The sequence below is a fragment of the Anopheles arabiensis genome, chromosome 2 (genome assembly GCF_016920715.1).
Source record: "Anopheles arabiensis isolate DONGOLA chromosome 2, AaraD3, whole genome shotgun sequence".
Classification (NCBI taxonomy): Eukaryota; Metazoa; Arthropoda; class Insecta; order Diptera; family Culicidae; genus Anopheles; species Anopheles arabiensis.
The window spans coordinates 30,461,087-30,487,978 of record NC_053517.1 but is presented as its reverse complement, the minus strand read 5'-3'; the positions used below and the strand labels follow the sequence as shown (position 1 = coordinate 30,487,978).

Below are 26,892 nucleotides of genomic sequence, written 5' to 3'. Positions count from 1 at the left end.
AAACGAATTATGTCGGGTTCATGCAAATCATACAAATACACACAAACACACACACATACACACTTAACGCAATCGATCGTTATCAGCCCTATTGTGGTTCGACCGTTATGACCGTGCGATGCGACGCGATAGTGGTTGTAATGATCGCACCATTTTGAGCACTCTTGGAGTTGGAGCCTTGGAAACGGGGGTTTGTGATCCCTTGTGCCTTGAACTGACCTTCGGTTGATGTTTTATGCTAATTCATGCCACGAGAATAAAAACGGGTCAATTTCAACAGGAAAACATGTTGCAGCAATCATAATCGAAATATTTGTCTCCTTTACCGTTCCACCGTACCGTTGACAGCCTTGTAAATGCATCTGTGTTGGGGTAAGGCCGAACGGACTCCACACTAACGTGCTCCTCATGGATGAAAGGCTTTCCAGACCCTTTCCAACCGAATATTGAATATAACCGAACGGGAAGAACGGAGGCGAGACCGTTAATTTGTAGAGTGGCGATTAAAACGATAATCATCACAGTTAGAAAGGGAATGGGGTAGAAAGACTGGGTGCGAAGGGTTTTTTTCCCCCTATTTCATTTGAAACAGATACGGAAGGGAACGTTTGGTTTGGGGAGTGTTTGGATAAATCGACCCAAAAACCTATTCCCAGCGTGCGTGTGCAACGGGATCTTTTCCCACAAGAACGCCAGGTAGCTCTGGTGAGGCAAAGTGAGGGATACCAGAACGCCAAGTGCAAACGCGCATCCGAGTGTGGGCAACGCGGAGCATGCGAGAAAAATCAACAAACGGAAGAGAGTTTACATTTTCCATGACTCAATTACATTCGTTTGCGTTTTGGGTTCGACAAGTGTTTGGGAAGATTCCTTCCAATTCATGGCATTGTTTGCGCTTTCGGGTAGATGTAATGCGTATCAGTTGAAGGCAAAGAAAGTTGCCTCCAACTTGATTGAACCAGTTCACCGTTTGTCGTTTTGTTCCACCACCGAGAACGCTTCCGCGGACGCTTGCAACGTACGAAATAACGGGAGCGTGTCATGAGAATTTGCACGAAAAAGGCATTCTTTTTTTTTTCGTTGTTATTGAAAATTTGGCCTGTCTGCACTGAAATTGCAAAATATTCGTGAACCGAAAAGGGGGCTTTAAATTAGTTTTCCCGAACACCTGAAGCGCTCAGTTTGAAGCGGAATTTAATACGACCGTGCAAATGCATCCATAATACGGTTCGTCGCTTACCGCCGATGTGTGGTACACAAAAACGGTCTGCAAATTCTTAAAATATCCCAGCCCAGCTTTTCGCCGTTCCCACATGCTTAGGGCCTGGACCTGTAAATTTGCTACGGTCCGAAAATGGACGAACGTTGTGAGAACCGAAACAAAAATGAAGAAGCGCAGAAGCAAAAAAGCATTTTCCGGCATATTAATAATGCTTTATGAGGTCAGTTTTATGATCTAACAGGTAGGGCAAGGTTGATTCCAAACCCCCTCGTAGCTGGCTGAGCCGGTGACGCACGGTACGGAAACAGTAACGAAGGCAAGTAACAGTACCGGGCCGGCGGTGATCAAGCCATGAAACTGACCCCAATTTTAATCACCCTAATCGCTCCCGGTCGCGGTGAGGTCCCGGAAGGCGGGGCGGCAATAATTGTTCTGTGTTACGTACTTCGCCTGGCAGTCGTTGCAATCTGCCCCGGAGTCTGTGTCTAAACATTTATCCTACTTCAAAACAATAGCAGTTTGGGGCATTTTTTATTTATTTCGCGCATACTTGCGGTTTAAAGGGCCGTGATATTCTGCTGGCGATTCTGAATTTTACCGTACACTGTGTGGTTGTCTTTTGCCGTGAAGTAAAGCTCACAACACATTTCGATTCGGGTGGTTGGGTTAGCACTATCTTGTGATGGTGGTAGTAGATTTGATTTGGCTCCGCTCTCTAACGCTCGGCAAAGCGTTAATGCTACAAGAACGCATTCTCCTCCCAACGTGGTGCGAATCACCGTTCTGTGAAGTGAGCATTTCATTTTAATTACCCGCCCTGCCAGCCCAAAGACAAAGGCCCACAAAGGTGACTGGACTTGCTTGGAGCGGTGTGTTTGCGCCTTTGTCTTGCGTTATTTATTTGGCACGGTTTTTGGAAGTGTTTGTTCGTTTATTTCGTTCCAACCAACCATCCAGATGCAGTCCAGCTGTGTTTCGATTCCCGATTTTATGGGTCAACAGAGTAAATGGTCGCAAATCGCGTCACAATTGGCCTTGCGAGAGGGCATTCGTTTGGTACCGCTACTTTTTATTTGACTGGCGCCGATTGCTTGGAAACTTAGAGGGAATGTAACGTTTTTTTCTCGCCTCAAGTTGTTTATAGAAGCGCCTGAAGCTATTTCTAAGAATAATAGAATTTTACACAAGATTGGATGCTCAATAAAGTGTGTTCTTGGGTTTGATGTTTTGAGTGCCAAATGGAAGCAAGAGGCAGAACAAAAACGGCAGTGAGAAAATTGTCCAATAAGAGCAACATCCGGAAGGGTACAAGTTCTCGGCAGCAAAACCCGTTTGCAGTCACAGAAACTTAGTAAGATGTATAAATCGTTCCCGGGAGTGGTACTGATGACGATAATTGATTTATGCTGTGTTGCGTTCTTGCAGAACGGATGTGTAGGAAATGATCTGTCATTTTTATGAAAAAAAACACCATCGTCTCTCACAGATGCGGTAAAGAGAATATCCCACTAGCGTAAAAAGCATCAGAAATTGCTGGAAACGATCGCCGGCAAACCGCTGCACTGACGTCATCTGTTCCATTTCCTTCGCATTCTTCGGGGTAAAGTTCGAATGGAACAAGTTCACAAAGGTGTGAACCACCGACGACCACTGCTTCAGGATCAACCTGTCCCCTGGGATGGTTTGCAAACATCGTGGGCAACCGAACCTCACCCCATCAAGCTGGACGGTGACACTGAGGTTCTCATCATCTGCAGCACCGGCACTAACAATCATCATTAAAGTTTAATTTCAATCGACCCGGTATATACCGCTAATAATACAACTATCCTAGGGATAGGAAAGTGAAGGCTGGCGGTGCGAACCGAAACGTTCCAATTCGCACCCCTGGCGACCTGGCGACGGTGCAGCGAGTATCATTGCAGGGGTGTGTTTTTACACGCTTCGCAGTACACCCCGTTTTGCGACAGTTGAGTTAAGGGCGCGACAAACTCGTACATTCGATGGATGATTGCGTAGGGCAGGGACTTGAATGCCGCTCTTAGGTGACGAACCCGGCGTGTCATCCGTCCGCGGTTGGGTTAATCGATCGTACTGGAGGCGGGGGTCATATCAAGGGAGAGAAGAGGCAGCGCAGTACGCCGCATCGCAACGGTTATGCTGTAGATAAACATAAATCATCCCTCGCCAGCATGCTTATTATTACCATTATCGTCTTTCTTGTGGTCAGTTTCGTCTTTGCTGTGACGTGATCTCACATCTGCATCCGACCCGGCAACGAGCGTCGTGTGGGAAGCAGCGTTAGTGAAATGTTGCCAATCGAAATCCCAGCGCATCCCAGCATCGGCTCTCATTGCTCTCTGTGCGAATAATTATTAGCAGCAATCATTGCTCCAATCCACCAGCGATTTGAATTGCTAATCAAAACGCTTTCTGGGAAAAGTGCAGAATGGAAAAAAAATGGAAATCTATCGCGGGAAAAACGCGCAATGCTTTCGGAAAGCGGTGGCATTAAAATTCCTGCAAAAATCAATCCCAACCCCGGGTACAAATAATCAGCCATTAAGATGTCAGTTCACGTTGGTGTGATAGTGTGGTGGTGGGAAAGGAAAATCAATTTTTCCATCAGCCTAATAATACTGCACTCGCCCGTCCTCGAGATGGGGGCCAGTTGACGTCTAGCTTGAAGGATGTCGTTTAGCCAGTGAGTCCAAAGAAACAACGCTCCACTCTCGGCGCAAAGCTGGGCGCCGGAGGGAAGTGATCGATTCGAAAGGGAAGTTTGTAATTGTGTGACCAGCGGAGTTTGGTGCGGGTAGCAAATTCCTTTTCACTGTAACACGGTTCGAGCATTTGGGATCTGTGGGCACGGAGAAAGAGCGAGAAAGGCAGTGGACCGCATTTGTCAGCTAAATCAATTTTGCTCTTTCGTTGCTCTTTTACCTCTTTCGTCCCAACAAGTGTCAACTTGTTCCTGAGGGGAATTCAACGGGAATCGGATGGTTGGTACAAACTCTCACTTAACCCTGCAGCAAAAGTTTAAACAGAAAGAAAAATAAAAAAACCAGCTCACACAGGGTAAAAGGAATGTGCGTACAAGTTGTGTTCTGTCCAGCAATAATGCTTCCCATTCCGAATGATTGCGCAACATCAGTTCTTGCGCTTGCGATGATAAAAAAAGAGAGTTAGAAGGAGCGCACCGTGCTGCCTGCTGGATCGTTCATCATCCATTCGCGAGCACATTAATTTGCAGCTTTGAAGGCTATTAGCGGTTGGCATGCCGTCACGTTGCATCAAACCGCTCGGCCGGTGGTATGTCGATCACCCGGGATCGGAAGCTGGAGCGAACTCCGGGCGCACATCTGCAACGGCACACCGTTGGGACAAACATCAGGTGCGCAAGCGCAAGCGGGTTGTGGTTGCGCATCGATGTAGTAAAACTGGTCCCCCACCGGGACCGGTTCGATGGGTGGCATCGTTCTGAGGGCGCGTGTGTGTGTGTGTCGGTGGTTGTGTTCTAGGAATGATAGGAAGCAGCACCAGAATGGAATCGACCTTCGCGATCAGGGAACGGGAGCTGATCGGATGCTGTCAAGAAGCACAGCCAAGATGAAGCGATCTAAGGGCAGTAAAGAGAGAGATAGGAGAAAGATCGAGAGTGCCAGTCGGTTGTAAGTGCGTGCGGTCGTGACGATCAATTCGATTTATGCACATCAATTGCCAGCTTAGCGGTAATGTGTCGATCGCAATCGTATTTGATGGAGCAGAAATAGCAAAACGATAGACTCGCAGGCAGCTATATTTATACACACCTCAACGAAATCGCCTTATTCGTTGCGCAACGGCTCGAAATGTTATGTCAGAAAGGGAGCCATTTATCATAAAAGCAACGCAGCAACGGTTTTGCTATACGACAGCAGACCTGCCATTGTTTCTGAAGCATCGCAACGTGGACGGTGATGAGTAAACAGCAACACAGGTTAGGTAAACCGTACGAAATTAAAGCACGATCCGGGGAAAGAAACGTAAGTGCGCATTAAAGAACAACCTCCAGATCATGAGAACTGCTCCGGTTTTATCGTTGCTGCGTCGGTTGCCGCCGACAAAACGATGCAACATAACGTCCCACAGTGAACGGCTTCTAAAGGTCCGTACAAAATGAAATAATTAAAAGAGTGTGATTTTGATGGAACGTAATCGTCATAAAAGTAGATCGTGAGCACTTCGTTCTGCGTTCGCTTCCCTTGGGAGAGTGCACCATGAAAGGGCGTTTATGATAAACGTTAAATTTTATGCTCAACCTCCGTGGCGTGTGAAGTGTGTCAGTGCTATGGCAGTATGGTAGAATCGACACCGAAAAAAGGTATCATCCAAGGAGGGAGACCGTTGTGTGTGTGTGTGTGACGGTACGCTACCGAAACGGTGCCAGCGTTCCAGTTGTCATCGTTTGCGCTGGCCGGAACTCGCGATCGCGGGAAGAGCAGTGGCATCATGCACAAATGTAGAGAATTTGTTGAACGTTTTGCTTGGAAGCTGGAAGTGGACGGGCTCCTCCACGGTTACAGCCGGAAACGAGACGCCAAAGCGGGCGTGAACTGTCAATTCAATCGACTAACTGTACTCCCATACTGATCGATATCAGCGCAGCCAAAGACTGTTTAAGGTGTTCAGTTACTTGCTGTTCCCTACTTACCACGTGCTTTCTTGCTTTGCTCGCGATTATTAGAAGCCCACAAGAGGCTGCGTTGATGAGCGCATAAGAGCGTTCGTCTCGCTCCGTGTTCCGGTTGGTTAGATCAACATCATTGTACGCATCGGAATCTCGGGACTGCACGGTATTGGACGTTGATTAACTGCTGGCGGCCCGCTAGCCACGGCACAGTTCGTACGGGCCTGAGGCGACCGTACACGTTTGATTAGATCATCCAATTTTGTTTAATTAAATTTAATTCGAAACTCCGGTATATCCCGGGAGCGGACAAAGCGAAGAGGGAATGGCTTAATTTCGAGCTATCGCACACCAAATGCAAAAAAGAAAAGCAGTGTATGTTGCTATCTGACTGGCTGTCGGGTGCTGAACTGCCGAACAAATGGCACCAAACCAGCGCCCAGACCTGAGACCTTGTGATTGTGGATCTAATGTGATTCTTTCAGCAGCAGCAGCAGCTGCTGCTGCAAAAGCAGTGCCAGCACCGCCAAGGGCTTCTCCGGTGGCTACTGCACGATCATTATCCAATTAGATGGTACCGTAGGCTGTGAAGGTGATCATCTCCGGGTTTCGGTTTGGGTCATTCTTCATTCTGTCTCAATCCGTACGGGAGTTCCAGTCTCCCGGTCAATTACGGTCGCCTAGCCGTAGCAGTAAGGGGGGTCCCCACATCCTAGAACGTTTCGCCAAAGCTCCGTCGTTTCGTCTTTTCATCTAGATCCAGTGTAGGCCAATACCACCCAATAATGGGTTGTGGAAAAGCATCTCTCTCTCGCCCCGGCTGATTGCTCGGCGGTGTGCGCATCCGCGTTTGTTTACACATCACTTTGGCTGGCTGTGTCCCTCGTGCCGAGATAATTGGACGCTTTGGATTCACGGTTCGCAACGTTAATGTTCTGGATGCGAATTTGTGTCGGTTGGCAGAAAGGCAGGTGGAATCGAATGAAGAGATATGTGCACAGAACCGGGAGTTGTTTGTAGAAGAAGAAGAAGCAGAAGTGGAAGTATAAGCATTAATAAATGATGGTATACACATCGCTAATCCTGTGCTTCAACGCCCTGGGCTGTTTTGACAGGCAGACGGGAAATAATGGCACAGTTTGGTAGATTGTCAAAACTAGACAGCATTATAGTAGATGTACAGACGTGAAGGAAAACGATCTTTTGTAGTTGAAATGAAGTTAAGCGTACAGCTAATGGGTTTTTGGTATTCCAAAATAGAAGTCTTCTTTGTAGCGAATCTCGAACAGAAAAGAATAGTCTATTATGAACGAAATCGTGAAGCAACCTACATTAAAAGCTTCTTCCATTGGGATTATGACGAATGTCCATGTCCATTATGGCGTAGAAATTGACCAAAAACGCTTCTTCTGATGTTCTCATATCAGGTTAATCTTTTGCTAATGTCAAGGAAAATTGCAATTTTAGAATTCTTATTACATTTAAATCTTATACCTAATATTCTATTCTTTGACTGTTTCGTAGTAAACCTCGCGATGTTCTTTAGCTAGTGCTGTTTCCCAATATTTGATTTATAGTGTTATAAATCAGTTTAGTAGATGGTCCCTTATCATCCCATTATAACGATTAGGTCGTTAATCAATAATGCTCGTTTGATGAGCAAAACGTACAGCTCATAGGATTTCCGTTAGTTCTACAAGCTGTTTACGAATCCCAACAGCACCGTTCACAGTTCTAACGATCTTATAATCAACATAAGCTTTATAGCCCACCAGGCCTGCAGGCTACTGATAACTGTTCACATTCTTCCAACCGCCCAGCAAACATTCTTTGCGAACCTTTCAGACACACGTGGTGATAAAAGAGACAACAAGGGGAATCATTCTACGGTTGCGGTTACGCGTCAAGCATGTTTTGCATAAAGGCGCTTTCGCCGCGCGATGTCGTCCTGCCCGGTTCCGGCTGTACGTAGTGACACAAATTCTTCACGTTTCGCCACTTCTTGTAGTGCAGAGGAATTGCCCCTAGCAGGACTGACCACAAGACTAACGGTGCAGAATCGCCCTTTTCGCGGACGGGTTGGGGCGACAGCGAAGGGAACAAATTACGTGACGCGACGTCCAGTTAAAAGTCGCCTCGTAAATCTTGCCACCGCCCAGAACACTGGAGCACAAACGTTCTGGGCCGTTTCGCGGACGTTTTTGTAGCCAGGTACTGGTGGTTAAGCATGCGAGCTTTACGTACCAAGACACGCCTACGGCTCATTATCGGTTCGCTCAACCACTTCCGTCCACTGTGGCCGTGTGCTCCAGAGACCTGCATGCAAGACGCGGAAGACATTCTCCAGGACGGGTTGGTGTCACAAGCTAATGCGTCCCTGGAGCACACTCTCACCTTGATACGGTGGGTGCGATAACGCTTGCAATAGATCAAGGCGATTGATGGGTTCGGTGGATTCGTTTTTTTTCTGTTCGTGTTGTTGCTGTCTATGCACCAACCGACTGCAGCGGAACGATTTATCTCGTCCGCCGATCCTAACATGCATTGGGACGCCCTTAAAGGCGCTCGATTAATTAGCGTATCGCAGATTGCTTCGGCGGCGGATCGCATGCTGCCGGGCCGCCTCCTTACGGCGATCGTTCGCGGTCAATATTCCGCTGTAATGGAGCTGTTCTCTGCGCCCAGGGGAGTTGTTAAGCTTTGGAGATAGCAGTGCTGACTTGATTAATTCAGCGTTCGGGAACATAGTGCCAGTGTCTAAGGCAAGCCTTTTGTCAAGCAGTGAAGCGTCGAAAAGCCGACGTGGCCTACTGCAGAACCACACACAGAACCGACCGTCTGCCAGCGCTCAGTCGAGTGTGCGTTGGTTTTGGCTGCGTATTCATACGGGGCCGAATGAACCGTTAAGGAACCGTTCGATGGGGCGAGCTTAACGAGGTACGAAGTACGACGCCGTTGCCGGTAGAAAGCATACGGTACGTGGAACCCAAACGCAGTGGAGTTTTGCAGTTAGCCGGACCTGGACAGCGTGTTTTGATTCTCGCAGCAGACGCAGCAGACTATTCGGATGGGCCTGCTGTTTGTTGCTGTTTCGCTTGCTGTTCGTCTAAATAGAGGATTTGCAAAAATAAACGCACCTACACAGCGGAGCGGAAGAATGTTGGCCGCCATCCCTACCCAGTGCAACTTTCATCGGGAATGAAGCGGGGGCCATAAATTCAATGCTAGCCATTTGCCTCGCCATAGTGCACTGCTACAACCTACTTTTGCGTCGAGAATGGACTTTTCCCCGTCCGGTTTTTGCTCGTAGGTAGGCGATGTAGGTGAGACGATGTTGCTGATTTGTTCTACATTTTACCCGCCCGGAATGATGAGGTGTTTTGCAATTAATTAGAAGCTTTATTGCCGCCTTCGGAAGGCGCTTAAAGTGCTTTAAGTTGTTCTAGCTATCTGGGAGGAGTTATACATCGTAAAGTGTTGCAATGGTGTTGCACAATAAAAATGTATCATTTTATGGTTCGCCAGATCATAGCTTAAAAAGCCCGCACGGTCACGGTTAGGGGAGTGTTATGCAATTCTTGGCTGACAGTAAAACAAACCCCAACATGTGGGGTTTTACCCCTAAGTAAAGGCAGTAGCACAAACCGGAGGAAAACGCTTTCCCGGAACCGTCGACTTTTCGTACCGTCGATTGCCGTGAGAACCAACACTGGCAGGTCCCGTTGGCTAGATCGACTTTGGTGTGTCATTTGATGAGATTTTTGTTTTCGGCTGCTTCGCTCACCGTTTCCACCGCGCATCGGGAGCGCGGGAACGACGATGATGCCACACACTACTCGGTCACTGGAACAGTTTTGTTTTAGTTTTTTGCCCCATCACGCTATACCCTAGTTTAGGTCGCTTCAAAAATTAGGCTACAATCTACCTCCCGATTACATCGCATTCTGCGAAAGAAGGATGCCGTCCTGCTGTACCAGAATGCTTGCAGACCACCCCGAAGCGTCGCAACGGTTTGGCGAGCCGCTTAGCGTTTAGTAATCGCCACACCGAGTGCTTTCCGGTTGGTGATACAATGTTAGAAACAATCTTTTCCGAAAGCTGCCTTCTCATCTCATCCCCCCAAAAACTTACCTTATCTTTATTGTTGCCGGCCGGTCCGGACGCGGTACCATTTTCCGTTGCCGGAATCGTTACAGCTGGTGGGGTCTGCTGGGGCAGCTGATTGCTGCTGCTTGCCACCGCGTTGCTGCTGACACTGACCTTGTTCACGTTGACCGTGCTCGGTCCGGGGCCGCCCGAGCTGACAGTCGGTTTGTTGGCCTGGGCAGCCGCAGCCATGGCGGCCGTAAGCTTGTTCTTGTTTTTGTTCGAGCTGTTTTTGTGCGACAGACGCCGCGGAGTGCTGGCACGGATCGGGGCTGCCGCCGTCGTCATCTCCAGCGTGGCATTGCGGGCGACGGGAGCCTCCGTGGAACCGGACGAACCGTACGAGGCGCTGGTAGCAACGGTCGAGCTTCCCCGCACGGACGTTGACGTGACGGAGGAGGATGCTGCGGTGGTGGTGGTGGTGGTGCCTGCAGTGGTGCTAGTTCCCGCGGTCGAACTGGCCGTGGACGGTTTTGTTGCCTCCTTGGGCGATTCCTTGGACTTTGCCGGTGTGCTTGTGAGGGCGGCCGCTTTCGGCATTTCGGAAGCGGTGGATGAAGCTGCTGCCATGTCCCGGTTGGAGCCGACATCGGTCACGAGCGGTTCGTTTGCCGTGCTGGAAGCAACAGCCGCGCTCGTCGTGTACTTTGCCGTCGTTGTAGTCGTCGTCGTCGTTGTCGTTGTCGTCGTCGAGGGTACGGTTGAGGCGCGGGGCGAACTTAGCGATTCGTCGCTGCGAAACGCTTCCGGCAGTTCGTTTTCGGCAACATCACGCTTTCGGCGCCAGTTGCTACCGAACGTGTGGGCCTGCAGATCGCTGATCAGCTGCCGGTACTGCGGGTTGTTGAGGAAGAGCTGATCGATCGACAGAAAGTCGTACCCGTCGTCGTCGCTCTTCAGCTCACGATCGTCCCCGTTGTCCGAATCCAGCTGCACGGTGGCCGCTGGTGCCGCTTCCTCCGCCCGCTTCGAGCTGGCGGGCGATGGTATCGCCCACGTTCCCAGCGCTAGCAGCTGCAAGCTTACCGCCAGCACCAAACACTTTTGACAGGTCACCATTTTGCACCTGGATGCGGAATCGGATGCTCGGATGGGCGATGCGCAACCCGGAGTGACACTTTTCACGAGTCGGTAATTATATTCGCCACACAGGGGGTCGCACGAACCACGGCAGGGGGGGCGGCTTTTATGGGGTGCAGTTTTGCAGCACAAAAACGAAAGGGAACGGAGGTTGAAAGGTGACGCTTAGACACTTGAGGCCGGTCTCAACAGTTCCACATTGTTTCACGTTGGTTGGGCGGGAGGAATAATAATGCTGGAGCCGGTATCTTGAATCGGGTTTTACAGACCTCCCTCTTCCAGAGAGCGACAGATCGTTGCGAGATCGGACGAAGGAAGCACTTTTCCAAGACAAATAGTCCACCGGCTCGGGAAAATGGCTGCAAGTTCTGCATCGAGAAAGTGGGAAAGGTAAATAGAGAACAAAATTATAGGTTAGTCTTTGCTGTTAAAAATTATGATGATGATGATGATGATGACGATGAGAAACGCTTTTTTGTACATTTTGTGGATCGTGAAAAGATTAGGCGCAGCTTGGCTAGGCAAAGAAAGCAGACGGACAGAACAGAGGTAAAACGACGAGAAACAGACAGCTGGTAGACAGATGCTTTAGGATAAAGGGGCAGTTTTTTTATTATTACTACAAGCGACCCCTTTCTTATCGAGACTCTTTGGTATCCATCAGTCTGAAGGAGGGGATGGCTTTCGGGCACTAGTCAAAACGCACCGTTTATTGATGCCATTACGATAAGATAATGAGTCAAAAATGGTTAGCTTGGCGAGGCACTTTGAAATGAGGGAGGATTATGTTTTAATTTGGGCGATTGTGGTAGTATTTGAGGGAGAGAGATATCTTATTGTGCGCTTAATGTGCGTTGTTTTGTTGTATGATCATGTTCGTTTGGGGGTGGTGATGAATGACGAAAATAGGCTATTTATATACAGAACATCATGATACCAAAGTTGTTTGGGGGTTTCTAATGTTTCAAGAACTGTTAATACGTTGATATCTTAATTCTCTTTAGAACCCCTCTCTACGGCAAGCTTTTATCGGGCTTCTTTCTCCAAGCTGTATTTAAAAAGGCAAACCACAAGGCGATGGAAAATTGCCAACACTCTTTAGGGGCGCCACAAAAGTGGTCCCTATTTTTTTAAGGAGATACGCAACACGCTTTGCGAACTACGTTTTTGGTAGAATTCGATTTATTTTTTTCTTTTAAGCCGCGGAACGGTGAGTTCGGGAGAGACGCGAAAATTTTGTGTTGTTCGTTCAAGAGTTGCCGGAGAAGAAGTGTGTGTGGGGTAAGCCGGACGGATATGCGCGTGTCGGTGTTGAAACGTTTAGGACGAGAGAGAGAGCGTGTATGGAGCAAGCCACCGTTTTTATAGCAGCGGTGCAGCATGCTATCACTGTTTGTCCTGCTCTAGCTTTATGCGCAGTCCCTGCCTAACTAGCCCGTTAAACATTTTATGTCGGTAGTTCTAGATGTGCGCACCAGATGGCGCTCTGGTCGCTACAGGATTCCCCTCCTAGATCGGTGTTATCGGTATCGCAGAGGAATTACTACTCTTCGTTGAGATCTGGTAACACCGGTCGATACGTTTTGATCCTTGCGTAAGATAGGCGGTGGTGGGGCGAAGCTGGTGGTTGCTCTGGCTGGTTGTAGCGACGGCGTGGGTGATGTTCGTGTGGCGCGGTTCCGGGCTATCGGCGGTTGGTTTGTTGACGGCAGCTGTATGGTCGAAGGCGACTGTGTGGCCGTTGGCTGCTGATCTGGCAGCGACGACTGGTTGGACGATGGCAGCTGGTCGAGCGTCGACGGTCCGGGCATCGGAGTTGTGAGACGCTGGCTCATCGTCGATTGTTGCGTCGACGGTGGTTGGGCCACCGGAGTAGCGTGTCGTTGGCTCGTCAGCAGGTTGGTCGGGTGACGGTTGTTGCGGGGCTGACGAGATTATTCCTTCGGTTGTATATGCTGGCTTTAGGCGGTCGACGGACACAAGCGATGGGTGTCCGTTTAGTAGGATCTGAAAAGACTTTGAATTTCGAGTAAGTACTTGGTATGGGCCGTGATAAGGTGTGGTTAACGCGGGACGGACGGTGTCATTGCGCACAAACACATGCGAGCATTTGTTCAAGTCGGAGTGCACAAACGATGTTCGGTTGGTGTGCCAGGCGGTGTTAGAAGGTCGAATTTTGCTCATCGCTTCTCGGAGTGACTTGGCAAAGTCGGACTGGTTGACCAGTGCTGGTTGCGGTTTTTCGACGAGAAATTCGGCGGGAATGGTGAGGGTCGTTCCGTACACGAGTTCTGCAGGCGACGCATTAATGTCGTTCTTGAATGTAGTGCGTAATCCGAGCAGTATGAGTGGGAGATGTTCGCTCCACTTCGATGTATCTTTACAGCAAATTGCAGCTTTGAGAGTGCGATGCCATCTCTCGATCAACCCGTTTGCCTGCGGGTGATACGCGGTCGTTCGAATGTGTTTTGTTCCAAGAGCTCGCGTCAACTCCTTGAACAGGGAGGACTCGAATTGTCGTCCCTGATCGGTTGTCACGTGAGACGGAACTCCGAATCGTGCAATCCAATGGTACAGCAGTGCTGATACAACCGTAGTCGCGGTGATGTCTGGAATCGGTATAGCTTCCGGCCAGCGGGTATATCGGTCTATGATCGTGAGGCAGTATCGGTTGCCGTTGCTAATTGGAAATGGCCCGATGATATCGATGTTTATATGGCTGAACCTGTCTTGCGTTGCCGGGTACGGTACGAGCGGGCTTTTCGTGTGTCTGCCTATCTTAGCGCGTTGGCATGCCAAGCAGTTTCTGGCGAATTCCTGAGCGTCCCTTTTGATATCCAGCCAAACAAATCGCTCTGTCATTAATTTGGCAGTGGCTCTCGCTCCAGGATGGCTAAGGTCGTGTACGGCGTGTAGAAGCTGATTCCGGAATGATCTTGTGATGTACGGTCGAATTATTCCACCAGGGCAGTCGGCGTATAGCGATTGGGTGCTTCCTGGTATCGGCGTTTTTTGAAGGAAAAGGTCGGTTCGTGTTTTACCGCTGAGTATATCGGCGAGCTCAGGGTCGTTTGTTTGCTCTTCGGCGAGACGTTCAAAATCGATTGCAGGTGATGTGTTTACAATTTCGATTCGTGAGAGTAGGTCGGCGGTGATGTTTTCTTCTCCCGATACGTGGCGAATGTTGGTGGAGAATTGTCCAATGAAGTCGAGTTGTCTGGCTCGACGCGGCGAGGAGCTGTCAAGAGTCTGGCGAAAAGCGAAAGTTAAAGGTTTGTGGTCCGTGTAGATGCAGAATTCACGACCCTCTAACTGATACCGAAAGTGTCGTACAGCCAGATAAATAGCGGTCAACTCGCGGTCGTATGTTGAGTAGTTGAGCTGTGCCTTCTCAAACTTTTTGGAGAAAAATCCTAAGGGCTGGAGTTGGCCGTCGATACGTTGGTGGAGAACGGCTCCAGCGGCGAAGTCGGACGCGTCTGTCCAAAGTGACAACTCTGCGTTTAAGGCAGGGTGAGCTAACAGCGCGGCTTGTTGTAGCTGTTCTTTACATCGGTCGAATGCTTCACTAGATTCGGGCGTCCACTTTAGCGGTGTCTTGTCCTTCTTCTTGTTCCCCGGTGTCATCTCAAGTAGGATGCTTTGTGTCGTCAGGGCATGTGGCAAGAAGCGTCGATAATAATTGATCATCGCGAGGAATTTCTTCAGCTCCATTATCGTCGCTGGTTTACTCAACTCGCTGATCGCTCGTACCCGTTCTGGGAGAGGACGTATCCCTTCTGCGTTGACCAAGTGGCCAAGAAAGGCAATTTCTCTTCGGTTGAATTCGCATTTGGCCGGATTGATGGCCAGGTGGTGTTGTTCGAGACGCTGAAACAGCTGGCGCAGGTGTTCGTGGTGTTCTTCCTCTGACGACGAGGCGACAATCATATCGTCTATGTATGGGAACACGAAGTCGAGACCTCGGAGGACATCGTGAATGAGTCGCTGAAAAGTCTGCGCAGCGTTTCGTAGGCCGAAGGGCATCGTGGTGAACTCGAACAATCCGAAGGGAGTTGTGATCGCCGTCTTCGGTATATCTTCGGGATGTATCGGGATTTGGTGATATGCCTTGTGCAGGTCAACCTTAGAAAAGATGGTTTTTCCCTGCAAATGCATAGTAAAATCCTGCAAGAAAGGTAGTGGGTAACGATCTGGAATTGTTTTCGCGTTGAGGGCCCTGTAGTCGCCACAGGGTCGCCACGTCCCGTCTGCTTTTTTCGTCATGTGCAGAGGACTGGCCCAGCTGCTGTTAGATGGTCGGCACACTCCTAGCTGTACGAGAGACTCGAACTCGGCGCGAGCTGCAGCATATTTTTCGGGGGACAATCTACGCGGACGGGCGAAGGTCGGTTGTCCAGTAGTCTCTATGCGGTGCGTGACGTCGGATTGCAGGAGCGTTCCGGGCGCGGTCCGTGCAGTCAACCCAGGGAATTCCCTCAACAAGGTGGCGATTGGCGAGGTCGAATCGCACACCTTTACGGTTGGCTCCCCAGGATGTAGATCAGGAACACCCGGCGTTCGTAAGTTGGTTAAGACGTCTACGAGGCATTTGTCGCGCAGGTCCACTAAAAGGTGAAAATGCTGGAGGAAATCGGCTCCTATTATTGCGGTACCCACATCTGCGATCACGAAGTTCCACAGAAAGGCGCGTCTAAGACCAAGATCCAACGTGTAGAGTGACTCTCCATACACTTGGATAGGCGTACTGTTAGCAGCAAATAGTTTCATGGTCGATGGTTTGCAAGGAACGGAGCTGTGCTGTCGAGGTATTACGGAGACGTCGGCGCCGGTGTCGATAAGGAAGGGTTGGTTAGTTTTATAGTCTTTGATAATAAGGCGATGACTGGCCGATGATATCGAATCGACTAGAAGCTGGACGTCTCCCGCGTTCCGTCATGCAGAAGTAGTAGGAGTACCGTTATTTTGAGGACGGCTGTTAAACGAGCACGGAGCGCGGCAGTTACGCGCTTGCTGTCCGTATCGGTCGTGGTAGAAACAATAGCCGTTAGTGTTAGGATTAGTAGCCTGGTTCGTGTTGCGATTGCGAGAGCGTGAGCGGGCCCGTGAGCGTTCACGAGCTTGGTTCTGGTTCATTAGAGTTTCTAAGCGTTGACTCAGCTCGGCTACCTGTCGTGAAAGGCGGTTGACCTCCTCATTCCGCACCTCGGCGATGGTTTGGTACGGACCGGAGCGATTGTACAAGGCGAAAGAGTCGACCACTGAATCGGCTACCTTAACTTTCTCGTCGGCGTTTTGAGAGGACGCGATCACGGCGGACTGAACGTAGGGCGGCATCCGACCGATCCAAAGATCGATCAACATGGAGTCGGTCATTGCACCGTTTGCTGTTCGCCGCATCTCGGCTAGCAGTTGTGAAGGCTTACGGTCGCCGAGGCTCATTTCGGATAGCAAACGGTGTAGGCGGCTTCGCTGGGACTCTTCGAAATGTTGTATGATGGCTTTCTTCGCGGATTCGTAGCGATCGGTATTTGGTACGCTGTCGAGAATGGGACGCAACTCGGGAAGAATTCGCGTAGGGATCTGTGTTTTCAGGATGTTAAAACGTCTAACATGATGGTGCGGAGAAATATTCCAGGCGTCGAACCAGTTCTCCAAGGCGTAGAAGAACGTATGGATGTCAGCAGTATCCAATTCGGGCGGCTTGAGACGCATGGCGTTCACAGTCTCGACTTGGAACTCCGGAAGGTCGGTAGAGGCGTCACGAGCGAGAGGGGTCATATCGATTAAGTATGGACTCGGTGTGGGGAGTCCAGCTGCGGGGCTGGCGACCACCGCAGGACTGGCGGCCACCGCAGGGCTGAGGGCAACTGCAGGGCTGGCGACCGGCGCTGCACCTTGTTGCGGGCTGCGCTGCATCTTTCCGCGTCGGGGTTAGTAGTGAATAAAAAGGGTGGATCTTACCTTAATTGTTCACGTAACCAGGGTGTCGTCGTTGCGGTCGATCGGTATGAAAACGCTTCAGAAGCCGCGTGCGTCGTCTTCCTTCTCGGGTGGAGAAAATGTCGTTTCCTCACTTGCGATGAAATGGTGCACAGAAAATGGCGGCGTCGTTCTTCTTGTCAGCTGGATCCAAGCGGGTTTGCCTTCGAGCGAAAAAATCGTGATGGCGGCGATGTGTCACTACTGCTACGGCTGGATTATTTGCGTGCGCAACTCGACGTTGGTGTCTTCCTTCTTGATCGCACCCGTAGATGGAAGCACACACAAACGGAAAATTCCCAGTAGCACGAGGTGTAGAAACAGCTTGCGTGGCGGTGACCGGCGTCGAGGAGACCACCAGCGGAGATTGTCGTCGATCCGCTTCCCGGAATTGCGTCGATTGCGTCAGCCGTCGAAAGCTCGGTGGAAAATTTCTGCTGCGCCGATGATGGTGTGTGTGCGCTTGTCTCGCTTCGAGGCGGCGCGCGTGTGTGCGGGGGGTTCTTTTGTTCGAAGAATGCAGGAACGCTCCGTGTAGCTACGGGCGCACTAACACGGCGTTGCTGCGTTTTTTCGTCGGCCCGCACTCAACGTCCTGTGAATGATGAAAGGGCGCTCGTTGCGCACTTTGCAGGGAAAGGGGGGAGGAGGCCAGCCGCGTTGCCGGTACCTCTAACGCTGGTAGCACTCCCGGTCGTAGGCACACACACACACGCGTTGTCTTCTCTGCGTCGATCTCCGATGCCGGTGGCACGTTTTAACACGTTCAACGCGGTACAAGTTTGCGATGCGTTGTACACACACCCACTCACGTACGAATTCGCGGCGTCGGTTGCGGATCACGTCGGGGTCACCAGTTTTAGGGGCGCCACAAAAGTGGTCCCTATTTTTTTAAGGAGATACGCAACACGCTTTGCGAACTACGTTTTTGGTAGAATTCGATTTATTTTTTTCTTTTAAGCCGCGGAACGGTGAGTTCGGGAGAGACGCGAAAATTTTGTGTTGTTCGTTCAAGAGTTGCCGGAGAAGAAGTGTGTGTGGGGTAAGCCGGACGGATATGCGCGTGTCGGTGTTGAAACGTTTAGGACGAGAGAGAGAGCGTGTATGGAGCAAGCCACCGTTTTTATAGCAGCGGTGCAGCATGCTATCACTGTTTGTCCTGCTCTAGCTTTATGCGCAGTCCCTGCCTAACTAGCCCGTTAAACATTTTATGTCGGTAGTTCTAGATGTGCGCACCAGATGGCGCTCTGGTCGCTACAACTCAATGGTCGGTGGGTGACATTTTCAAACCAGCACGAACTGGAACCAAGGCTCGATCGACGACAGCGACCTAGATCGGGATCTGCCACACAATTTTCAGGTCAAACCGGAGGCTGATTACGATCGCTGCGCTACGACCCCGTGCGCTTTCGTCGCGCATGTAAGTAACACATCCAAACCGAATCGTTACTTCCGCACGCCGGATCCCACCCAGGCCCAAGGGCCTGAAGCGTCACAGCACCGGTGCGATCTTCCCATTTGTGCGTGCAAGTCGCACAGAGAGCGATCGGGTTTTGCAAGTGGTGGCCGTGGTGGAACCGCACCATTCCGAGATCGAGATCCATTTGCGTACTCTAGTTGCTTAATTGACTAGTCATGCTGGCGGCAGTTGGGGTTTGATTTTTTCCTTCTTTTACGCCCTTTTTTTTGCTGTCGTTCCCGATCCGTAGGCACGCGTTTGCATATTTGCTTTGGATCCGGTTGGCTGAGGGAACGAATTGATCGTACTAAGGCGCAATTGTATCGGTACGAAGGCGCCAGCAGCTTCAATACAACTACGGCTGGTAGGAGCAGAGCAAACGCAAAGCCCTCCTCTTTAAGCCCTGTCAATTGTCGCGTGCCTCTACTTTTTTCTCAAAGTTAAAAGATCGTTTTTTTTTGTCTGAACTCTCACCATATTTGATGTTTTGTTTTTTTATTTGTTCATCAAACGCAATGCCTCAGTGCGTTGGCCTTATTAGGGAAGACTCTGCTCCCTTTTTTGTGGTAACCTTGCGGGAAGGTTGCACATCAAACAGATACACCTTCCGCGCACTGTTCGTTTCACCAGCGGCGGGGCACGGTTTCGATTCACATTCGTACGGCGGTGGGTGAGTTTTCAATGCTTTAATTACGTCCCACCAGCGAATACCGAAATGAAAACAAAAAACAAAGAGAGAAGCAAAGTTCATGTTACGTTTCTCAATTGTGAAACCCTCAAAATTGTAGATCACACGATCGACAGATCGGTCGGTAGGTCAACCAGGAGAACGCCCCATTTTCACACGTTGCAGACATTTTAATTAGCGAGAAATTGGGTTCGCAGGGTTAACCCACCTACCCGAGAGGCCCGAAATGTGTAATTACTGCGGGAAGTAAGGGTTGCCTTCTGGTAATTAATTAGACCGCGGTAGATGAATTATTTTTCCTCCTTCTTTTTTTGCCTTTTGTTCCAACAGATGATGTGAAGGTTTGAGATTTAATATTGTGTTCAGTAAAAAGATCGTGAAGCATGCAGATTTCATGCAGCTGCATTTTCTAGAACGCAACATAACTCATGCACCAACCAAATGGGTATCCAAATATTCGTCTATTCATTGCTCCGTACCTCCTCGCAGTGGAGAAAGTTGCTTTTGACCTACATTTCCGTTCTCTTGGCATCTTCAAGTGTAGTTACCTTTGCTGTACCGAAAACTCGGCGTAATAAATCACATCTTCAACAGGTCTGGCAAGCTATTTGCAGCACCCATTGCACCTGTTCGAGTGAGGTATGGCTCTAAGAGAAGCGAACGGCTCAGATCCCAAACCTAGGTCAAGCAGCCGCTTGTTGATGAGTACGGAAATTGGATCCGACACGGTTCAGTGTTACAACGCTACGGACAGTTTTATGGACTACTCGCACGCAGTTTTACGAGCATATCTTCCCGAGCGTGGAGCATAGATAGCGTAGCAGTAGCAGAGGCATTAAATTTATGACCACTCCTGTGCGCAGCCTCCAGCAGTGGCGTCTGCACGGCTCCTATTTGAAATCGATAGAGGGAAAAAAAAAAAAACAAAATCCAATCGATAGGTGGAAATAAAACAGCCCACTGTTAACCGTACGACAGGTGATCGTACTATAAAGGGCATTTCTCATTTCTAACTCGTCCCGCCCGGAGAAGGTGTCGGCAGCAAACACGTTCAAACAAATTGAGGCAAGAATTTTCACATCCAGCCTAACCCGTTTCCTTCGTAGTCGCTGTCGGAAGGAGGCAGAAACAACTTTTCTCGAATGGAATCAGGTGTCAAAAGGCGGTGAGCGTAAAATATACGTGCTTGTGTGCGTGCGGGCGCATTTCCTTTCCCCATTTCGATTCAGATTGAGCTCGTAAATTTGGATTCTTTCGTAGTGGGAATCGAACCGAATGCGGGACCGGGAAATGGGCGCCCGGCTCACAGCCAATGATTGCGTTCCGTAATCGATTGGTGATTATGGTTGGGGCCCTCGGGACTGGGTGGTTAGAAACAGTCGGTTGTGTTGAGGCTGGCTAGTTTTAGCTTCTCGTTAGCGCCCGACGTGTTCTTGCACGCCGTACCAGAAATGGGTGAGAATGGATGAATGGTTATGGGGAGTTAATGAGAATTAAATTTATGGTGATATATAGTATATGTTTACAACTTTATTCTGCGTGTCAGTGCTTTGTGCTAACGCTTGTGGAAAGCTGCTATGTGTGATGCTTGCAGTATTAGTGATACACAAACGACCGAGAAATAGACACAAAAGTCGATGGCCTGTTGCAGAAAAGTGCAGAAAGAAGGCAAAAACATAAAACAATGCAGTGATAAGCAGCGATGGTAAAAATTGTTCAGCGCCAGAACTGCGATCTCTCGGCCGTTTCGGGGCTGCAAGGCTCTCCTTCGGAAACAAAACTGTGGAAAAAACCTCACGGTCAATTGCGAGGGTGTAGTGCAATTAGATCGCAGTTTGCGCTCTTCCTTCCTGCCACCTGGGTTGGGTTCGTACCGTGCGCAAGATTTTCAAAGCCTGCTTCCAACGTAGTTTCGCAGTTAGCGCCTATGGTTGCGGGCCATGGCTGGCATTTGGCTGGCTTCGGTTTCTGTTTCTGGGGATGGGAAAATTGGATTTTTCGCCTCTTTCCGTGCAGCACCAACCACAACACACCCCTCGAGTATGTGTGTGTGTGTCTGGGGAGACTTGCTGGCTTTTCTCCCACCTCCCTCACACGGCTGCGGTATGGCTTACAACCGTTCGTGTGCCCCCTTTTCCACACATTCCCGGCCGGCGGGATCGGCAAGCCCACCAGCAGTGCGGTGCGAGATCCGGTGAATTCGGTGAGATAAATTTTACGATCATGAGATGATCATGATTACAGCCGTGGCAGTGGGTGGTTCGTTCGCCTCGTCATAATTCGGAGTGTAAGAAAACAACAAGCGGGTACACCAGCACAGGCACACACACACACACACACACACACAAAACTGAAAGTTCAACCTTCCTCCAGTGGTTGGAGAGAAACTGGGAATTTTTGTTTTGAGTTTCCATGGGGTTGTTGGGAATAGAAGCGGATGGAAGCTTGCATAAATCATAAAGCCATAAAGCGTTCGTCGAGTTGCGCTTGAAACGGTAGAAAAGGTATTGCAATAATTGTAAGCTTAAGCTAGGTGACATTTCGTGTGACATCTCCTGCGCAACCCAGCTCCTGAAACTCTTGCGCGAAAGAGTTGTTGTCTACTTTAACAATCTTAAATTTGGATTAGAAATTGGATTGTAGGTCAACAAAAAAATGAGGAATTTCTGTTTTTGATGTCTATATCAATAATTCGATTGAGGATATCATGAGCATTTCCACTAACAAAGATAATTCCTGCTACTCGAACATTTTTGTTCCATTCCACACACAAGCGATTGCTCCTGGGGCTTATCTTACGCGCAGTGAGTGAAAACAATCCCCCTGCGTTATGCTAATGAACTCAACTGTCAGCGCCGAAAAAAGTTGACTGTGCGGCATTTATCGCTTTATCGTGTCCTGTCACTATCACCCTCAACATCATTTCCAGTTCAAGAGCTGCACCAAGCTGCGCTCGCGGTCTCAGACGACAGATTGTTTTACGAACAAAAACTTGTCTTTCTTCCGTTGCAGGAAGTGGGCTACCTTGGCAGCCGTGCCAACCCCTCGCCCTCGGTACGGTTGTAATCCAAAATGCGCTTAGATGTATAAATGAAAGGGAACATGTATCTCTAACGGGCAGTTGATGATGGAAAAGCAAACAAAACACCCGTAGCCCGAGCGGTTGAAAAGGGTAAACATTAAGATGTCAAGAATCTCGTTTTGGTGGAGCGTTTTGTTTGACCTTTTTTTTGTAGGGAAGAGTGGTATGTTTGTGCGTTTTATTAAATCCCATGAAAACGAGACACTCGTTGCACCACGGATTGTGTGACGGAATACTGTTCCGGAATGGTGTACGGGTGCGTGATTGCAGTGTGCACGAGCAGCAACGTGATAAAAAACACTACTACGAGAGCTCATTATTTTTATGCATTTTAATTTCAGCACAATTTAGGCTACCGCCCAAACTCACTCACGTGCGAGACTGCGAACTGATTTATGGAAGGGTTTTCTTTTCGGTGGTTGTGAGCGGCTAATTAAACTACTCCATCATGGATGGTGGAGCAATCGGCAACCAGTGGCAGTGTGGAAGTGTTACCATAAGCTTTAACACAGTCATTAAAGTTTCATCCTGACCGTTCGGCAAACAGTTACTAACGTTTGTAACCGAGCAGCGCGTGGCACATGATGAATGTATCGCAGGAATAGTACTGTTTTCCTTTGCCTCTTCGCCTAATTATTGCCACGTTCTGTCCAGCACGGGAGGGGAAGATAAAGGCAATGCTCTCCGGTGCGAGAGATAAGCCCACCATTAGGTGGATACATTATTCATACAACGCGTGTGCCCGCACAAGCGCCAAATGGTGTTTGTGCCGTTAAATTGTTTAACATTTTAAAAGGCGGCCATTTGATTAGCCCCCGAACACCGGCAACACTGGCAGGCAATCAAATCTCAATTTTTGCGAACGCTCATTTCGAGAGATCGTTTAAGTTAACTGTTGTTTGTTTGCATAAAATTTGACACCTTTCGAGGGGCGCCGATGCTTGCGCGGCGCTCCTCATCATTTGTGTAACATAAATAGCAAAAGATGTTCTCGTGCTCGTTTTTTGCGGTCGCCAACCGATCATCCCCTGGGCCTGGGCGGGCCTCTGATCTCGTTTTACCCTCGATACACACCGGGACGTGAAGAATTTGTCAGCGTCAGTGTGTCCCGTTGCAGCAGCTTTCACCGCTGAGTGGAGCGGAAAAAAGTGAGAAGTGTTGCGGGTACGGGTGGCAAATATTGACGAAATTCCGTACCGAACCGTAACCGAAGGGAAGTTCTTTCCGCTTGCTAATAGCGGGGGTGGGGTGAGATCGTTTTTATTTTTTGGCACCATTTTTTGGGTCACTTTTTTCTCGATTCCCCTTTTTTGATGTGCAGAATTGTGTGCAACGTCGTGTTTTTTCGTGTTTTTTCGTTCTTCTTGTAGCTTTTATGAAGCTTTAGAGAAAACAATCTAACACCATTTGTATTTTTTCTTTCCTTTATTTAATGCTCTTACCGTGACTGGCTCGTCTGTAACACCTTTTGCCATAATTCTCTGTCCAAACAAATGGCAAAGGCCAGGGGGAAATATGTGGCACAATGGCAAAAACTCATTGACGTTTCGAACAATCAGTTTCGTATGCTGTGGTCATACATTTTTCCCCTCTCTATCGCCCGCTCCGCTTTTATTTGCTCGACCGACTCCTAATCGTGCGGCAAAGTAAATGAAATCATCGCCCCAGCCTCACCCTCTGACGCAAGCGACGAAAGTAAAGCGATCGCAAGAGGTGTTCGAATGTACCATTCCGGAATGTCAGTTGTTCGATGAGCTTATAATTCGGTCATCTGTTTTTTGTATCTTCCGCTTGATCGAGCACACACCACAGAAGACCGCCCGCTCAAAGCATCGGGCACAGATGTCAGTTCGGTTACCAAAGCAATACGAAAACAATTGGTGTCGGTTTAGAAACGGGTGGCCGTGCTGCCGGAAAACCGGAACACAGGAAAACCGTACAGCACACACCAAAGCCGAAAGGAAACCAGCCCGCGATCGCGGAAAGCTCAAAGATCGAAGATTGATCGATATGCCTGCTTTTGGTGCGGCGCGCAGGGAAAGGAAGTGCATTTATGCTGCGGAAAGTACTTCGGTTTGGGTAATGGGTTTTTCTCACCCGGCCCCATCCACTACGCGGAAGGGTTTCGCTTTCCCTCTTGCCTGCTGTAAGCTTGTTTTTTTTTGTTTACGCGAAATCGAGGACAATTCCAATATTGTCCGGTTGGCGGCATGCCAGCTTTTACAGCAGCGTCGCTGTTTGGTTTTTATTATTCAATTCGTTAATTCGATCCGTTTTGCAACTTTGGATTAGCCTCGTTCGCTGGTACCTTTTTAAATTTGACATCCAGTTCAGTCTGGCCCAGTCCATTAATGAATTGGAATATGCAAACAACCGACAGACCGCACACGGCGGGATCCGTTTTTTTGCGGCACCATTAATAGGATCGTAAACCGAGCGAATCTGATCGGGGCCTTATTTCGTTTGGGTGATGGGAAAACAGCTCGGAAGGAGAGAAGGCTCAGCTTTGCACACATAACTTGTACAAAGTTGTACGGAAACACAATCCATCTGGTGGTTGCTGGTATTTTGGAGCGATTTTAAACCCCGTAAAAGAACTGAACGCTCTTTCAGCGCTTCGGGGAGTCACTTTTGGGGCGCTTTTCCATTGGGTCTGTAATGGCGCAGCTAGCGGAAAGAACTGGCCACGGGAAACTGGCCGCGGAATTGGTCACAACAAATTTATGATCCGTTTTTATGGCAATATGGCAAACAGTTTTACATACGCCAGGGGACGCATGATGGGCTCTCTAACCCTCCCGCCCACTCACACGGCTTTACTGGCGGTGCTTGAAACGATTCAAAACAATTCACAGCTTCCGAAATGTGGTGAAAGCTTAAGCGCGTGGTCTAAAGAAAGAAAAAACGTGGATGGTACAGCATCTATTAACAGCTCCTTCCGTTGTCCGTAAACTCAAAGATGCTGTATGTTTGCCTTGCCAACATAAATTATGCACCATTATACCACTCGGTTTTATCACTCGGCAATGTGGTTCTCCAATTTTGTGCGAGTGAAAGTGCTATTATGGTTGTGGGTCGTTTGGTTTTATAATTGTATTAAACTTAGTATCCATGAGCATGCGATCGCTAGCCAATATAGTCCACAAGATTGTAAAGTTTTATGTGGAGTGGTTGTTTTTTTTTTATGGTGAGCTGTTTTTAATCGATTACTGTTTGAAAAATATGTAAATCGAAACAGAGGGGATCTGGCTGGGGATCACCCCATCCTCGAAAATAAACAATAAAATACTCATCATATAAATCGTCGATTCGGCTACACCCTCCGGGTTGGTGGCTCGTTTGGTCTTCCTCTTTAAATCTGTCCTACAGTTTCATTCATCGTCTCGTCTGCCGTATCGGATTCCGACACATTGGGAACAATTTGCTCGCATTGTCACCGTTCGGGAAAGCGCTCCCAACCCGATTGAAAGAAGTCAATTTTCTGCCGCATTACATAAAATGAGCCACACCGATTGAATCTGGTTCGATCGTATCGCGGTGTAGTAGCGGCTGAATAATGGGATGAAGAAAAGCGCAGCCTCATCCAAGTAGCCCCAGCCACAGCAGGACAAACGAAGCGGAAGGCGGTAAAAGAGTAAGCAAATTGTAGCAGGCTTCACCGTTCTTCGCAGCCTGCGCACCTTTGATTCTAGGTGGAAGGCACAACAGCATAGCATGCATGCTAGCACGGACTCGGACGTGGTAGGGAAATGAGGCAAAATAGATCTCTGCTCGAAGCACCCTCCGAGGCGAGGCGTTTGCTTTGCATCGATCGCTTCTGTCTGCCGTTGTAACATGTGGCCACAACCGGCAGGACGGTCTCAGTTTGATCTGAGCGCATTAATTTATGCATTCGACTAGGCCAGCAGCAGCAGCAGCAGGTAATGGGGGTGTACAGTAAGCTTTAGGTAATTTGGTGTTGTTTTGCATGCTCGGTCGGAAATTGCATTTACTAATACTACTACCACTCGTTCACTCGTTCGTTCGCCCCGTCAAGAACCAAGGATGTGTGTTGATGCTTGAGAGATGCTCTTTACTTTTATTGGGTCATTACGATAGGCGAATAAAAATGAAACAATTATAACGATCGCGTGTACACGGTATCTCCGTGCAGTGATCGCGGCGTGATCGTTTATTACCACCCAACCATTGGTAGATAATGTCGAAGGATGGAGGTTGTGAGGGTAATAAAACTTAAGGCCATGTGGAAAATAGAACACATAAAAGTCAATAAATCCATTGCAGGGACAAATTTATTGGTGGTTGCTTCCCCTTTTCACTGGTTTATAGCAACGCAGACTCCAAATGTAACCTTAACGTGAACATGTGTGCCGGTTAGCTGAGCAAGATGGGTCGATTTTTTTTACGATAGTTCATAACTCCACAATGGGCGCGGACGAGAAGGTTTAATTAATAATTGTAATTGTTCTGTTATCGGGATCATGTACACGTCGTGTTCGAAGCTGTCGGACTATCGTGGCGAACATAGCTTACGTGCGCGTGCAATTGATTTTTATAAGTGCAT

General features: G+C 49.0%; 2 protein-coding genes across 2 annotated transcripts in view; both read right to left on the bottom strand.

The window, feature by feature from the left end:
• Positions 1–26,892, bottom strand: part of LOC120898435 (rho GTPase-activating protein gacJ) — a 65,686-nt gene that overhangs the window by 37,892 nt on the left and 902 nt on the right. Inside the window, exon 2 of the mRNA XM_040304282.1 lies at positions 10,023–11,485. Within this exon, the coding sequence (XP_040160216.1) occupies positions 10,023–11,096 (1,074 nt within the window). The 5' untranslated portion in view covers positions 11,097–11,485. The remainder of the gene's footprint in view (positions 1–10,022; positions 11,486–26,892) is intronic.
• Positions 16,053–17,036, bottom strand: LOC120897859. Its single transcript, XM_040302990.1, has one exon. The coding sequence runs from the start codon at positions 17,034–17,036 to the stop codon at positions 16,053–16,055; it is 984 nt and encodes a 327-aa protein (XP_040158924.1).

What these genes read in the sequence shown, in the direction of transcription:
- LOC120897859 (XM_040302990.1), bottom strand. Translation starts at nt 17,036, where the DNA reads ATGCAGCGCAGCCCGCAACAAGGTGCAGCGCCGGTCGCCAGCCCTGCA.